Source organism: Pinus tabuliformis, chromosome X (genome assembly GCF_031772625.1).
Source record: "Pinus tabuliformis cultivar Carrire ecotype Pingquan chromosome X, CPIR1, whole genome shotgun sequence".
Classification (NCBI taxonomy): Eukaryota; Viridiplantae; Streptophyta; class Pinopsida; order Pinales; family Pinaceae; genus Pinus; species Pinus tabuliformis.
In genome coordinates, this window is record NC_142308.1 from 35,433,363 (window position 1) to 35,449,137 (window position 15,775).

General features: G+C 37.4%; 1 protein-coding gene across 2 annotated transcripts in view; it reads right to left on the reverse strand.

The window, feature by feature from the left end:
• The window catches only part of LOC149138206 (nodulin homeobox-like), a 147,928-nt gene that overhangs the window by 61,713 nt on the left and 70,440 nt on the right, over positions 1-15,775 (reverse strand). For both annotated transcript variants that reach the window (XM_089452944.1, XM_089452945.1), the window contains exons 5-8: positions 2,062-2,145; positions 1,841-1,969; positions 402-626; positions 22-153 (exon numbers count right to left, since the gene is read on the reverse strand). In XM_089452944.1, coding sequence (XP_089309070.1) covers positions 22-153; positions 402-626; positions 1,841-1,969; positions 2,062-2,145 — 570 coding nt within the window. The remainder of the gene's footprint in view (positions 1-21; positions 154-401; positions 627-1,840; positions 1,970-2,061; positions 2,146-15,775) is intronic.

Consider the following 15,775-nt stretch of genomic DNA (forward strand, 5'->3'; position numbering starts at 1 on the left):
AGGTGGTGTTTTAAGACCTACCATTGATAGAACTTTGGATTTTAACCGAGACACTGACGTAGTAACATTTGATGAGTCCATAAAGTTTGAGGGCACGTGAAATTTCAGTACAGATAATGCAAAAGAAAGTACACCTCCATTTTTGCAGAGTTCCTGAAAATATAGAAATGAAAAGTCATTGCCTACAAGGGAAAAGGAAAAACTCAATGTTCCATAGATGCCACCTCAAAAGAAACTAATACGCTCAATTTTCTGTTTGATTTAACATATCATCTTATATTTGACCTATAAGAATTACAGGCAGAACAGCCTCATATATGACAAATGTGTTAAAGATTATATTCTAAAATACCTTACTAGATTTAAAAACGGCTTAAAGGATCAAACATTGCACTTCTGACCTTATTCCTGAGGAGACGCTCTCGAAATAACTTTTGTACACAAAGTGAATGAAGTGCCTGTAAAGAAGCTTCACAGTGTTTGGACATAATTTGAGCTATTCTTTCAGCCGCATCAAAAGTGGTTTTATTGTTCATTAGTTTGGTATTCAGTGTACGCAGCTTAAGTTGGAAAAATAGAATATCTTTTCTTACTGCATCAAATGCTGCATCCATAAATATGTCAACCTGTTACAACATTCTTTCTATTAGTTCCTTCATGTAAGATTCATGATGACTTCATTCAAAAAGGCTACAGATTGCCTCAAGTGCCTAAATGTATTGAAGATTCTAACTGAAATCTAAACTAACCCAGCAGAACTAATGACTGTCTTTTTCATACCAGTTGCAGGCCCCTGTGCATCAGTTTTCATTAACATACTTTCTATTAGTTTCTTCAAGTGAGTTTCAAGATGGTGTCATTCATTATTCTGAAATCATTTAAAAATGCTGCATATTGCCTTTAAGTCCCTAAATATATTAAAGATGCAAACTGAAACCTAAATAACCCTGCAGAACAAATGACTCTGATTCTTTCATATCAATTGCAAGACCCTGTGCCTCACTTTTCATTTATAAGCAAGGAAACAAGCTAAACACGGCAAAATAAATTTCCCCTTGAAACCATTTGGATGACATTTTCTCTAAAACAAGCATTCACCTAAAGAAGAAAAAAGGAAATTATATTGACGTCCAAATGTCGAGAACCAGAGAATACAGATGCTGCATCAGGCCTCACTTGAGCAGCATCTTTTGCAAGGGAGGCAATGACTTTTGTAAACTGGAGTTTTAAACTATTTGCTATATCAATTTTGGGATTCCGGAGCAATTAAACTATTTGAAATTTTGATGATAGTTATTCAATGTTTATGCCTGCATGAACTTGTGTTTATATTGTACAATCTTATTTTATGGATTTTTCATGAATTGGAAAATAACTGATTTTTTCTTATAAAATTTTGAATATTTTATATATCTCTTAATATGGGAAGTTATTGCTAGGGTTTGCACCGAGCTATTCCTACTTCCAAGTCATCAAGTTGAGAATCTATTTTGGGTTTGTCATGCTGTTGCCTAGTCCTAGTCGTCTGACTTTGATAATCATAGAATTCTTAGTCAGATTCATAATTTCTTTGCAAACAGATATTCCCCACCTCCACAGCCAAGACTTTGATTTGGATTAGAAATATGCCATATTTATAGAGCACAACCAAAAAAACAAAAAACTACAAATTTTTCCAGAGTCTGGTCTATATTGTGGCAATGAAATCAACCTGAAGTAGGGCCATGATATTTTCCTCTGCCAAAGTACTTAATGAATGGGGTTAAATTTGATACTTGCAAATATTGTTGAGCTTAAATCTCAATGTCATACAAAAAGTGCAATAAAGTTTAGAAAGAACCTTTGGATGCGCAAGCAATACATTTACAACATCTTGCCATTGAGGAGACACAAAAGCAGTCAAAAGATGAAAGCTACAAGCAACCAACGCTGCATGTTGAAGTGTCAAGAAGCTCCCTATACGGCCTTCCTACACAGCATAAGCATCAGCAGCAGACTGCAGTTACTGTTTGAACTAATATCAAGATAGATCAATAAGCGCCCAAACGGAAAGCTCTGTACCTGCTCAAAGCGTGCAAGAACAAGAAGCATGTAGAAGACCAAATCCAAAATCTGCTCAGTTATCTTCACTTCTTCAAGTAATATCTGCAAGAAAAACCCAGAAAGTTCCATGACATGTCTATTGTGGAACAGCCATCACTTAAGTGTGACCATAAGATTCCACAAAATTATCAGATCATCCTATGCTGTAGAAAGAAAAACTGGAAAATAGTAAACAAGAAACTGAAATTGTCTGGAAACTATAAAGATAAATTCCTATATCTAAGATAACTATCTGATACTACATTAGAAAGGGGAAAGACAGACAACGATGACATAGGGTAGATAATTTTTTTGTTCCATTGAATCCCGAAGTAAATTCATGTAATTAAACAAATGTCAGCGCGCAGAGTTGCAAACACAGAAAGTGATATTATGATTTATATGACTGAAGCATTTAAGATAAGCACATTTATATATCGTTTTCAAATTCACCCAAATATCACACCCTAACTGAAAAAGTAAACCACCACAAGGAACAATAACCTCCAAGATTTCAGGTGAGAAAAGCAATATACTGAGAAGAGTGCAACTATACAGGAAAACAAAGCAGAAACATAAATAAAGTTTGTCTCTCACGTATAATCCCAAAGAAAGTTTTATTTTTAAAACAGGAGTGAAAGGAAAACAGAAAAGCAACAGCCCCAATGTTATGACACCAAGGGGTGCCTCTATTGGGTTAAATGTATATAGTATGACCCCAAAGGGGAACATATATGGAGTTAAACATACATGTAAGATCATAATATGTAAATGTATATGTAACAGGTTCAACCAAGTGATGAAGGAGCCACATGGGCAATGTTTGAATAGAGATCATAAAACCCATTGAGGACATGTGGTTTGGGATGTATGAATATATTGAGTATTTGGATGAGTCTCTCCTATTACTATCTATATTGGAGTTGTGTTCCACACTCACATCGGTGCACATGATGTGTCCCCCTAATTTTCATGTGTTTGGTTCATAACATTTGTTATATGAACATATAAATCAAGGGTTTTGCTGCTTCAAACAAGTCATCTTGGCATTTTTCGCTTTTATTTTTTTCCTGTGAATCTACGAACTGTGATATTTTGGGCGTATTAAGAAGGGATCTCTAGGAACCTTTGGTCAAAAATTCAGATTCTAGTTCACTATTGTTGGAAAATAAAAGTAGTTATATTAGGGTTTGATTCTCCTTTCTTGATAATTACTTGCGAATGTGTTGGCTTCTTTTACTTCTTTATCATCTTATCTTTCATTAAGCAATTACCATATTATGTGTGTATGAAGATCACAATACAAGAGACATAAGATATAGGCACTATGCCAGGGCAAAACCCCCTCGAGGGGAAAAGCCAATCAAGATAATTCTTCATTTCAATAGCAATTTTTGAGACTCTTCACCCTAGACCAAGACCAGATCTTCCCTCCACACCAAGTCAACCTTCCAGATCTTCCACCCCTTCCAGCAACTTCGACTAGGTAGCAAATTCCGGCAACAGGCAGCGTCCAGCAACAACGAAACTTAGGAGACTTCGATCTCCCAATCCAGATCACGAAACAGAGAGAGAGAGGCACCAAAATCTGAATTTTCTTACTCTCCTTAAACTTCCCCAAACTCGCACTTTTTTCGGCTTCTCGACAACAGACTTCACACTTCTCTAGCTACGCTTCAGATATCGAACTAGCTTGAGAGATGATCCTCCAAATGACTTCGACTAGCTTGTATTTATAGGCTTCTTGTGGGTCGAATTAGGGTCCTTAGGCTGACTTGATGTGGAGGATACATAAATCATATTTGACTCAATACTAAACCTTTTTACATGATTCAAAAGCCCAAGAAGGGTCTCTTTGAATGTACAATGACTCTATAAACTCAATATTAATCCTAAGAGTCCACAATGGGGATTTTGACTAATATAATGATGACCCAAGCATGAACCCCGTGCTTTAATAATTCATTCTTACAATAATAAAAATTGTTTTCTTTATTCTTTTGACAAGTACATTACATGATGACTGAAGTATATTAATGAAGACCGAACATAGTTATATTTTCCAACACTCCCTCTTAACTAGGGAGGTATTCATAATGTACAAATACAATAGAAGATCTCAGACTATACGAACCATGAAGAACTTTAGGCACCGCAATGCCATGGACTAGATTCCTGACCAAGGCAATCTATCCAAGCGGGACTAAGATGGCTCAAGCTTTCAACCTCTCTAAGTACCATCAGAATTACTTGCTAACCATCAACCCAGAAATTCAGTGTGTGTCAGAGCTCAATGACCAACGCCACCTTTCCAACTTCGGGACCTAGACATCAACACAAAGTGTCAGCCAGATGTCTTCCCAAGCAATGTTGCACTCACAAAGCCTCAACACCCCTTGATCCCGCAGATCAAGGTCCACAAATTTCTCCCGATCAAATTGATTGGTAAACCAGCATGCTATCAAAAACCTTCAAGAGATTTACCTGTACAAACACAACCCCAATCAATAATATATTTTCACATGTACATAATCAAATACAAACCTCAGGGATCGTTCTAGATGTTGCTCCTCAACTCAGTAGGACTATCAATCGAATCTTTGATAGATTCCTCAATTATATACTTTCCTTTCCTAATTCTCATGCAGCAACATATCCTCCGAAATTCATTAATCAAAACCAAGTTGTGCCCTCCCCCTCATCTAGGAAGCATCTCTTCATTTGGACTCCCTCTTAATCTTAGGGAGATCTCTTCTATGCACGCTTCCTTAGGGAGATCAACTTCTTCTTTTCATCATCGGAGAATCTTTCGCGACTTCCAACCATTTCATCAGAGTTATTATCATCCTCATCATGCTTGTCACATCGAGCATCTTCACCAAGTTGAAGATTGTATACCTGCACAACTTAGATAGCAAGTACAACCAAAATATATAGAAGCATGAAGTTAGCCATATTAGAATCATAGAAGCATTTCAACTTTATACATATCAGATACCCAACTTAATTACAAACAAGAGACATATACTCTTCAACATCTTGCTAGGGACTTTGTCATACACACCATACTACTTCATAACAAATTTTCAATCCATCTAGGGTTTCAATGTTTCTTCCAAAGGTATGACATACCTTACTTCAACATATAGCAAGCCCAAGAAACTATTCAAAAAAATATAGATCTACAAAGCATCTAACAACTTTCAGAATTCATATGTTAGACTTTCCACTGGGGTTTCATACAAATCCTAGATTTCATACAAAAGAATCAATCAAAGTCAATCACAGCTTAGTCATTAACATGACCAGCTTCCATTAGGGTTAGTTGCAAACCCTAGATTTTTAATCAAACATCAATCCCAACTAAAACTCAGATTTCAACAACCTTACACAAATTTCAAATTATCTTATTCTCATCATACATCAGAGATTTTTACTTCTACTAAGGTTCAACTCCAAAACCGTAGAATTCTATTTTCACAATCTCAACAATAGATCCAAATTGTTATATCACACATACTAGCAATTTAACTATTACTAGGGTTTAGCTAGAAAACCCTAGATTTCCAAATATCATCATCCTAAAATCTCATACAACAACTTCCATTAAATCCTAAGACTTATTACCGTTAATAACTAGGTCAACACATATCTAGGAATTCATTATCATTCATAAGCATATCATACGTCCGACAACATTAATACATCTGACCGAGACCAAGCTAGGGTTTCGACCAAAAGGACATATCTATATATACATAGGGTTTCATCATCATGCAAAGGTATTTCATAACATGCGTTAAGCCAAACCCAACTTCAAAAAAATCAATAGAAGTTAGACATATAACAAGCTTGATTAGACTAGGGTTTCATTAGACACACACACATACCAAGGAAATCATTTTTAAGACATTATAAGGGTCTTGCTTACACATTCCAAAAAACCCTAATGAGTTAGGGTTTTAATGTAGAAACATAACAAACCCAATATTACCAAAACATCAAAGGTTCGAGATTTTAGACCTTATCATTCAATCCTAACAAGTTAGGTTTTCTTGATCATTCCAAAATCCCAAACATGGCATCATCAATAGAAAACTTCAAACATCGTTTCACAATATTCCTAAGCAGTTTAGCATTTCAAACATTCACATTAGTGTTAAACACACATGGCAGCAACATAATCTAAAAGATAAAACACGAGAATACATTTTTGTTAACAAATGATATACATTTATAGTACATGGTTTGACCGTTGGGTTCCACATCCCAAGGTCTCTTGGACTCCTTTTCTCTATTCGGCTTCCACATTAACCCATTGAGGATTAGGTGTCCAACATTCCCCCCCTTAATCCGAAGGGTTATGTATGAGTCCAAGAAGAGAGTTGTGATACAAAATGTGCAAAAATTCATGGCAGCACTAGGCTGAATATGCTCTCTAAAATGTTGGTATAAAGGGTGGTGGTTTAAAGATGACCACCAACACAGGAATGCTTAGTGCAGTTCCCGAAACTCTTCCAAAACTGGCAAGAAGTTGAATTCTTCTACTAGAGGAAGTGCTCCTACTGTTTTGAAGAGGAAACCTTCAACCATGAAAGGGAGACCTCACCCTGCATAAAAGAGAGAACTTCAACTTGAAAAGGGAAGTCTCAACCTATGATGGTTTAAGGATGACCAACAATTCTGGAATGCTTAATGTAGTTCTTGGAACTCTTCCAAAACTGGCAAGACGCTGAAGTCTTCTGCTAGAGGAAGTGTCCCCAATTTTGTTCCTGGAATTCTTCCAAAGCTGGCAAGAAGCTGAAGTATTCTGCTAGAGGAAGTGTCCCAGATTACCAACTGAAGGCATGCTCAGGGGCATCTTTGTTTTCGGCTACAACTCTAAATCTGGTATGGCAGGTTGTGGCTCAGGCTCGCTTGATGTGGCTTTGAAGCTTTTAGATGACCATCATTTAACCCCCTATCAGATACAAGGTGAGATGATGGAGAAAACTCAACTGCAAGACTGTTCAATACTCTAGAACAAGTTCTGACATGTGATTGAAATATCTTCTTGGTTGTTGATGCCCATTGCAAAGAAGCAATCCATCCAAGATGAATCTTTGTTCTTGCAGGAGGTTTGTTTCTAAAGCATTTGTTTGAAGAATGACTAGTTTTATGACAATGCTTACATGGATGAAGATCAAAACAGTGATCTTTCAGATGACCAACTCGGTTACAGTGTTGGCATTTCACAATCTGTTGTGGTGGCTGTTGTTGTTGCTGTGGAAGAGAACCAGAATCTGAAACATCGGAAATAGAACTATCATGAAGGACAGGTGAAGATGAATCATCCTCAAGAAATCCAACAGTTTGAAATTGGATTGGTTTTGAGTAATCTGGAATATGCAAGGACAAGTCCTTTTCATATCCAAGACCAGTTTTGTGCTTGTTATGGACAAGTTGTTCCCAAGGTCTGATGATGGGCTTGGGAAGTGCAGACTGAGTTTCTACTTCTGCATGTACAACTGCTGCTTTATTGGGCACTGGATCATAATGAACTTGCTTCTTATGGGAGTCTGTTTTAATGTTCTGAACAGAAGCAGGTTCAGAATGATGACTCCTCTGTTTTAATTCCTTTTGTTGAAGCTGAGATTCAAGCTCCAAAAATTCTATCTTCTCTTGTGCATTTTGCAGACAAATTCTAATGTCAGCCAGAGAGGATTTGTTGATTTTCACTATGTCATTAGTAGTAGATTGTATCAGAATTTTCAAAAACTCTAATACTTCATAAGCTTTCCCCATTTTCTCCAGTTCAAGAGTGCCAAGAAAAATTCAGAATAATGACAACAATTTTAAGCACTTGAATCCTCTAGAAAGAAATATGTAGACACTTGCAGCACAATCGATATAAAACAATCTTGTCCCCTTTGAAATAATTCCCTTCCTCAATTAATGGCTTCATATTTCGAGTATTTGAAGGAAATTGAAAGCACTTCAAGTTAGAACATGCTGGAATTTATACATGTGTTTGTCCTTTACTGTATTGCAATGCCGAAAACAACAAGCGAAACACTCATAAATCTGAATTGTTGTTGCAAACACATAGCAGACAATCTGGTGCATATAACACTGATATCACCCCAAAAATTAAAGCAACCTTCTCATTAGAACCTATTGAGAAAAACAAATTTGTTTGTTGCACATAAATTTATACCCAAACTGCACAACAGAAACAAGTAAATTGAACAAGCAGCAACTTTAAATTGAATTGGATCTTTCAAATACTCCTTCACTTTCTCGGCCAGTGGAAAATAATAGTCAAGTTCAATAGCGACTGCTAACACATTCCTGTAACCATTGATGATAGCATGTGGAACAGCTGCGATTGTGGGATTGCAGATCGTCAGAGAAAGAGTTGTACATAATCTCATAAACTGCAAATTGCTTGCTGTGGTGTGCCAAAGATGGTCTTCCAGAATCGCATATATCACCAAGTTGTATTCTCAGCATATCTTTAATGTTCTATCATGAATGGTTCAATGCACCTTCTTCACCAATACACGGTCATGCGCGGGAGTCTTCAACGAACATCGTTCTAGCACCACTCTTTTTTTATGGGAACTCAATGCATACCATATATTGAATATGTATCACTGCTGGTCATATATACCATAGCATTTTACCATGACCTTCAAAAATATTCAGCTCGAAATTAAATTCACCAACGGATCATCCAGTTCAAGTGCATAGTTCAAATGTAAGAATCATGTGGCACAATTTTCACACACTAGTTGCGTGAATCTGATCTTAGTCACCTCCCTTATACCATATAAACAAAATACTCAGACATATTTCATAACAAAACAAGGAGAGCTGCGAGCAGCAAGTCCCTGAATTTGATTGACTGCTCTAGTCCAGCTACATCGCCAATAGCAAATGCTACTGAAATCCTTCCAATGGGCTTCTCAGTCAAGTAGCTTTTCGGGGCTTCAATGAATGCTCTCAAGGTTAAAAGTCAAGTCCTCTCATCAGACTGACCTACTGCTAAACTCCAAAGCTGGAAGCTGGAAATCAAGGGAAGACAATTTGTATGGCATTGAAGACATCATTACAGTAATGCGTGCCTTGGAGCAGTATTAATGCGTGCCTGGAGCAGCGTTTGCGTGGAGACTAAGACAGTGAGACAGCACTATAAATTGGGAGACTACCACAGCCAGCACCACAGATACCTGAATGGAGAAGATTTACAGTGTTATACAATTGGGAGACCAGACCAACAGCGTGGTATAGAATAGCTTGGAATCTTTGGTTCTATCCACTAAACCTTGCGTATCTCACGGCAACACCTTCAAGATAAAGCTTTAATTGACGTTGAGAGAGTATTTCTTGTGATTCCCTCTGAACAATTATGAACAATCAAACGCCTTTTGCAAGTCTGTCACCAATTGCAAATATTGGTTAACTGAGGCACGACAGAGATAACCCCATCAAAAACCGGCAGGGGTTTGAGCTTGTAGAGCAGCACACCACACCAAGCACACCAAGCGACATCGCATAAATGATTCAACACGTAATACAACTGAGAAAGCGGGAGATTCGACTGTGACTATTCGACTTTCACAACCAGTGCAATTAATATAGCTCTATTCAACTTGGCAAAAAACTCTATTCAAATATCAGCATACACACAAGACTGGAGTAACAGCGCGTAGAAATCAAATGAAATACTAAGAGTGTGGCGTTACACATATTGTGCCATTCAATGACAAGTCAGAGGTGTGTTTTTTCTAGGGCAGAGATGGCAGGTCTGAGCAAGGAGCGTTTTTTAGAAGGCAGGTTGAGAATGCAACGAATAGCTCTAAGCGAAAGTTAGGTTTGGCAGAGTAACGCCTACTGCGGTCGGACCAGTATGTAGATTGACAGAACGCATCAGAGTTGGTAATATTTTCTCTGCGTTCTTAATGTAGGTATGCAGGTGACAGTTGGAGGGTGGACTATTCATAGAGAATAAAACGTATACTGACACCATCAACAGGGTATTATATGTCAGAGCAAAGCAAAGGAGCAGTGCTTTTATATGCAGGTGAATAAAAATGGTGTTGGAGAAATGACAGGTTGCAGCTAAAATTTCGCTGAGAAAATATTCATGAGAACCTGTCTAGGGTTCTACAAAATCAGTTAAGAATATGAGTGGGGTGGGTAGACTTCTCAAAGTGATGAATCACCCAAAACAAGAATCACTATGATTCAATATAGCTAGACACAACAATGTTAGTAATAGATTGTCAAATGAATAAACAAAAGAAATCAATGTTTAAAGCATATCTTTGTTATTTGACAAACCTTGTCTTGTCCTCTTTCATACTCCTTGACAATATAGCAGATGTCTTTTGGAATATGAATATATGTTGGATTTCCAAAGATTCAGAGGTGATCCGCACTTGGCTTCTTTCCTGTGAATACTTCTTCAGGTGTACTATTATCAAGACTCTTATGAGGACTTCTATTTTGACTATATACGTCTATCATTGTTGCTTCTCCCCATAAGAACTTTCGTAGATCTTGATCAAGGAGCATAGTTCGAATGCCTTCTTCAATAGACCTATTCTTCCTTTCAGCCAATCCATTTTGTTCAGGATAATAGGGAACAATGAGTTCCCTCTTAAAACTTGCTTCCTTACAATATGCAATCAATTCCTTAGAAGTGTATTCCCCGCCATTGTCAGACCTCACAGTTTTTATCTTTCTTTCGGTTAGGGTTTCCACTTCAGCCCTAAACTCCTTGTACTTATCAAATACTTCATTTTTTGTCTTGAGGAGGTAGAGCCATGTCTTTCTAGAATGGTCATCAATGAATGTTACATAGTAGAGATGAGCTCCAAGTAATTTGTCAGACATGGGCCCACACACATTGGAATGGATGAGGTCTACAATCTTTTTAGACCTAGTTTCACAAGTTTCACGAACTCTAATAACCCTAGCTTTATCAATACTAGAGTCTTTCCATCAACAAAAGCAATTATTTCCCCTTTATCTTCTAAACAAGAAATAGAAAGTAAATTTTATTTCAAACCTGGAAGTGCTTATAGAATGTTATTGAGATGCAGCTCCGATCCATTATCCAGCTTCATCCCAGACATCTAACAGCATAGCTTTTGTTGTCACACAATCCCACTGCATGAGAAGATGACTCCTTTGATAGTGTATGAAGTTGTTTACTTTCACCTGTCATGTGTCTCGATGCTTCACTACTAATGATCCATGCATTGTCATCAATAAGGCAACCTATAAGAGCAACCAAGAATCCTTTGTTGAACAAGTAGTAGATGATCTTCTTGATCCAACTTCCAACAGTGTTGAAACCAATACTTATGTAGTTCATCATGGAGGGAGAATCCATGCCAAAAAGTGATCTTCGACTCTTCCTGGCCTTACCTCTGATACCATGTTGGAAAATCGAAGTAGTTATATTAGGGTTTCATTCTCTTTTCATAATAATTACTTGTGAATGTGTTGGCTTCTTTTACTTCTTTATTATTTTATCTTTCATCAAGCAATTACCATATTATGTGTGTATGAAGATCACAAAACTAAAGCCACAAGATATAGGCACTGTGCCATGGCAAAACCCCCCTCGAGGGGAAAACCCAGTCAAGTTAATTCTTCCTTTCAATAGTATTCTTTGAGACTCTTCACCTTAGACCAAGACCAGACCTTCCCTCCACACCAAGTCAGCGTTCCAGATCTTCAACCCCTTCCAGCAACTTCGACTAGGCAACAACTTCCGGCGACAAGCAGCTTCCGACGATAGTGAAACTTAGGAGACTTCAATCTCCCAATCCAGACCACGAAACAGAGAGAGAGAGGCACCAAAATCTCGATTTTCTTCCTCTCCTTCAACTTCCCTACACTCACACTTCTTTCGGCTTCCCGGCAACAGACTTCACACTTCTCCAACTACTCTTGAGATATTGAACTAGCTTGAGAGATGATACTCCAAATGACTTCAACTAGCTTGTATTTATAGGCTTCTTGTGGGTTGAATTAGGTCCTTAGGTCGATTTGATCTCTCTTAGGCCGACCTGATGTGGAGGATACATAAATCATATTTGACTCAATACTAAACCTTTTTACATGATTCAAAAGCCCAAAAAGGGTCTCTTTGAGTGTACAATGACTCTATAAACTCAATATTAATCCTAGGAGTCCACAATGGGGACTTTGACTAATATAATAATGACCCAAGCATGAAACCCATGCTTTAATAAGTCATTGTTACAATAATAAAAATTATCTTCTTTATTCTTTTGACAAGTACATTACACAATGACTCAAGTACATTAATGAAGACTGAACATAGTTACATTTTCCAACAACTATAACTTCAAAGTTATACCCTGTGGAACATATGGCTTATGAACAGTCTTGAAATCAATTGCAATGAGTGATCATGGAATTTTCACCATAACGTGTTTGGGAGGTGTTTCAGACCATGAAATTTTGATAAGATTAAGAATATGCATCAAGGTGCATCTAGTAAAAAATTTACATTCTGGCTCATTATACCTTCAGAGATATACGCTATGGAAGTTAGGGTTTTTGAATGGGATGCATGAATATCATGGGTATTTTTTTCCCGAGGAAAATCTGGGTAGATCCACCCAAAGGGATCACATCCAGTTGGCCAAACTAATCAAAGCCTAACACAGAGGGCATCTAGGATAATTGACCCTGTGACCTCCAAATGGCAAGGTGCTTTAGCAACTAGACCTCGACCAATTGAGCTAACCCTTGGGCCTGAATATATTAGGTATTTGCAGCAGTTTCTCCTATTATCATCTATATTGAAGTTGTACTCCACGCTCACATTGGTGTACATGGAGTGTCCTTCTGATTTTATGTATTTGGTTCATAACAATTGGTACATGAACATATGACCCTAGAGTTTTTCCACTTCAAACAAGTCATCTTGGCATATTTGCTATAACTTTTTTCTGCGAATCTTCAGAGTGTGAAATTTTGGGCCTATTGAGAAGAGATCTTCAGCAACTCGTAAAAAATTCAGATTCTGGTTCACTATAATTTAAGAGATATACCTTTTGGAATGTAGGGCTTGTTAATCGTCCTAAAATATCAATTGCAACGAGTCATCATGAGATTTTCACTATTAACATTTTTGTGGGGATGTTTCAGACTGTGAAGTTTTGATAATATTGAGAAGATGTCTAAAGTCGCATTTGGTTAAAAATTTACATTTTGGTTCACCATACTTTCGAAGATACACCCTGGAAGTTAGAGTTTGTGAATGGTCCTTAAATCAGTCTCAAGCAAGCGACATTGGCATTTTCGCTATATTATTTTTTGGGAAGCTTTAGATAGTGAAATTTTCAGCATATTGAGAAATCAATACAGGGGACTTGTTAGATTTTGTAGCTTAGACAAGAATTCTAGCCTTGGGGGGTGTCATTGAGGCTAAGAGCACAAGAGAATAAAATATTTCCAAGCCCAAGAAATTTTTCTAAAGGGTAAGTGTCTTAGTGTCTTACTTAGATTGTTAACTAGTTTTTAATGGTTTTCCTAAGTATAACTTAGGGAAAAAGGTTAAGTAATCAATATTAATTGAGACAAGTCGATTTCTCTCTAGTGAATTCTAGAAAAAGGTACTTGATAGGGTCAAGATGATCTTAGCCATCAATTGGAATTAGACCTTGGTCATTGAATTCTCAACAAGAGACTATAGGAGGAAATCAATGGGCATCTTGGAGATCAATAAATTGAGGCGCAGTGACAACGTGTGGTTTGACACCAGCAAGGGCTTCAGCAATAATTGAGCGAGAAGTAATTTTCTAGAGCATATTCTTCATCTGAGAGACTTCTAGCTTCTAAGTTTTAGAGGGAGGTTTTGCAAGGGCTAAATTATTTTGCGAAGGGGCGAGTTTCGCCAATTCTACAAATTTCCAAAGGGAGATCAATTTGCCAAGAGGAGGTTGATTTGCCAAGGAGAGGTCGAATTTCCAGAGACATTGATTTGCAAGAGAAAGGTCGATTTGCCAATGGAGGACGAGATTTTTCTTCAGTAGTGCAAGCTGCCAATGGAGGCCGAATTCTTCCAAGCTGCACATGTGGGCCAAGATTGTGTCATATAAGAGGGCCAAGTTACTTCCAGAGGGTCAAATTCATTTCCAGAAGTGAAAAACATTTTTTGTCAGAGCTTTGTCATTCTATAGCAAGCATTTGTAACATCTTTCAATTATTGATTTGTTGAAGAAATAATAAAACCCTCATCTACAGAACCAATTTACCCCACATTGGGGTTCTTTCAAGGACATTTGTCCAAAAATATCAATGTCCATTTTTATGTGTGGTTTTCTCAATTCCTGTGAATTTTAATTGATGAATATTGCAGTAGTGTTTTTATTCAGTATTTACAATAAATATTTTTGTTGGGACAAATAATCTTTAAAAAGATAGGTTCGATAATTACCAGATAACTACAATAAGTTCTAGATCAGAGTTAGACATCGAATTTTCACATGGTATCAAAGCAAATCTAAAGCGCAGAAGGTTATTTGAGAAGCTCAACGCAAGGTGCAGGAGAGGACACTGAGAGTTTGTAAAACCCAAATCGATTTGTACCAAATTTATTTGGGGCGTGCTTATTTTATTCTGAGGGTTTCAGTGAAATGGCTTAAGTTGGTTTACGAGACCAGGATAGATTAGAAGGAGCATCTAAGTTTGGCATTTGGAAATCTAGAATCCTATTAATCTAGGTGGAGAACGGGGTAAATGAGTATGCGACCAATGATTTAGTCGTATCGGCAAATGCAGCACAGTTCCTTACCTATAAGAAGGAAGATGCTAAAACTAGGCACATTATTCTGGATGGGATAAAGCATCACATCATACCTCATGTAGTTGAAGAAGATATGGGGAAGAAGATGTGGGATGCAATTTGTAAACTCTATCAAGATTCCAGTGTAAACATGAAGTTGATCCTGAGGGAGAAACTTCGAAGCATGAAACAAAACAAGGGTGAAACCATTGTGTTATCTTACCAGGAGAAACATGTCAAGGAAGAATTGGCAATTGTTGGTGAGAAAATTGAGGACGATGACCTCATTGGGACAGCCCTCAATGGGTTTACTAAGCAGTGGGATGTCTTTGTACAGGTTATTAGAGTAAGGCAGGATCTCCCAAATTGGGAAAGGCTATGGTCAAATTTTACCCAGGAAAAGCTTAGAAGGAGTCTCGTCATCAAAACAAGAAATAGCAGCAAGAAGGGTGAGAGAGAACAGGAAAACATGACTCTTACAGGGAAGAACAAAGCAAAGAAGGGATCCAACAAAGGGTCCAGCTCCAAGGGGGACAAAAAGAAGGATCTACTGAAGGTCAAGTGCTATTGTTGTCATGAATTTGGCCACTATGTCAACAATTTCCCATAGAGAAAGGAAGGTGACAAACAGGGAAAAAACCAAAAAACAACTTCAGTGAATGTAGATGAGCTCTCCTACCGAATGGAACAAGAGTTCACACTCATAGCTTTGCCTGACTAGCTCAACCGTAGAAGTTGTTTGGTACATTTGGTAGATAGATATGGGAAAATTCTATCACTGCAACAACTAATTTATTTTTCCTACTTATTCCACAATAAGTTATTTATGAAATTACTTCAATAAACATCAAAATAAATATTGTTGCAGATATCACACCG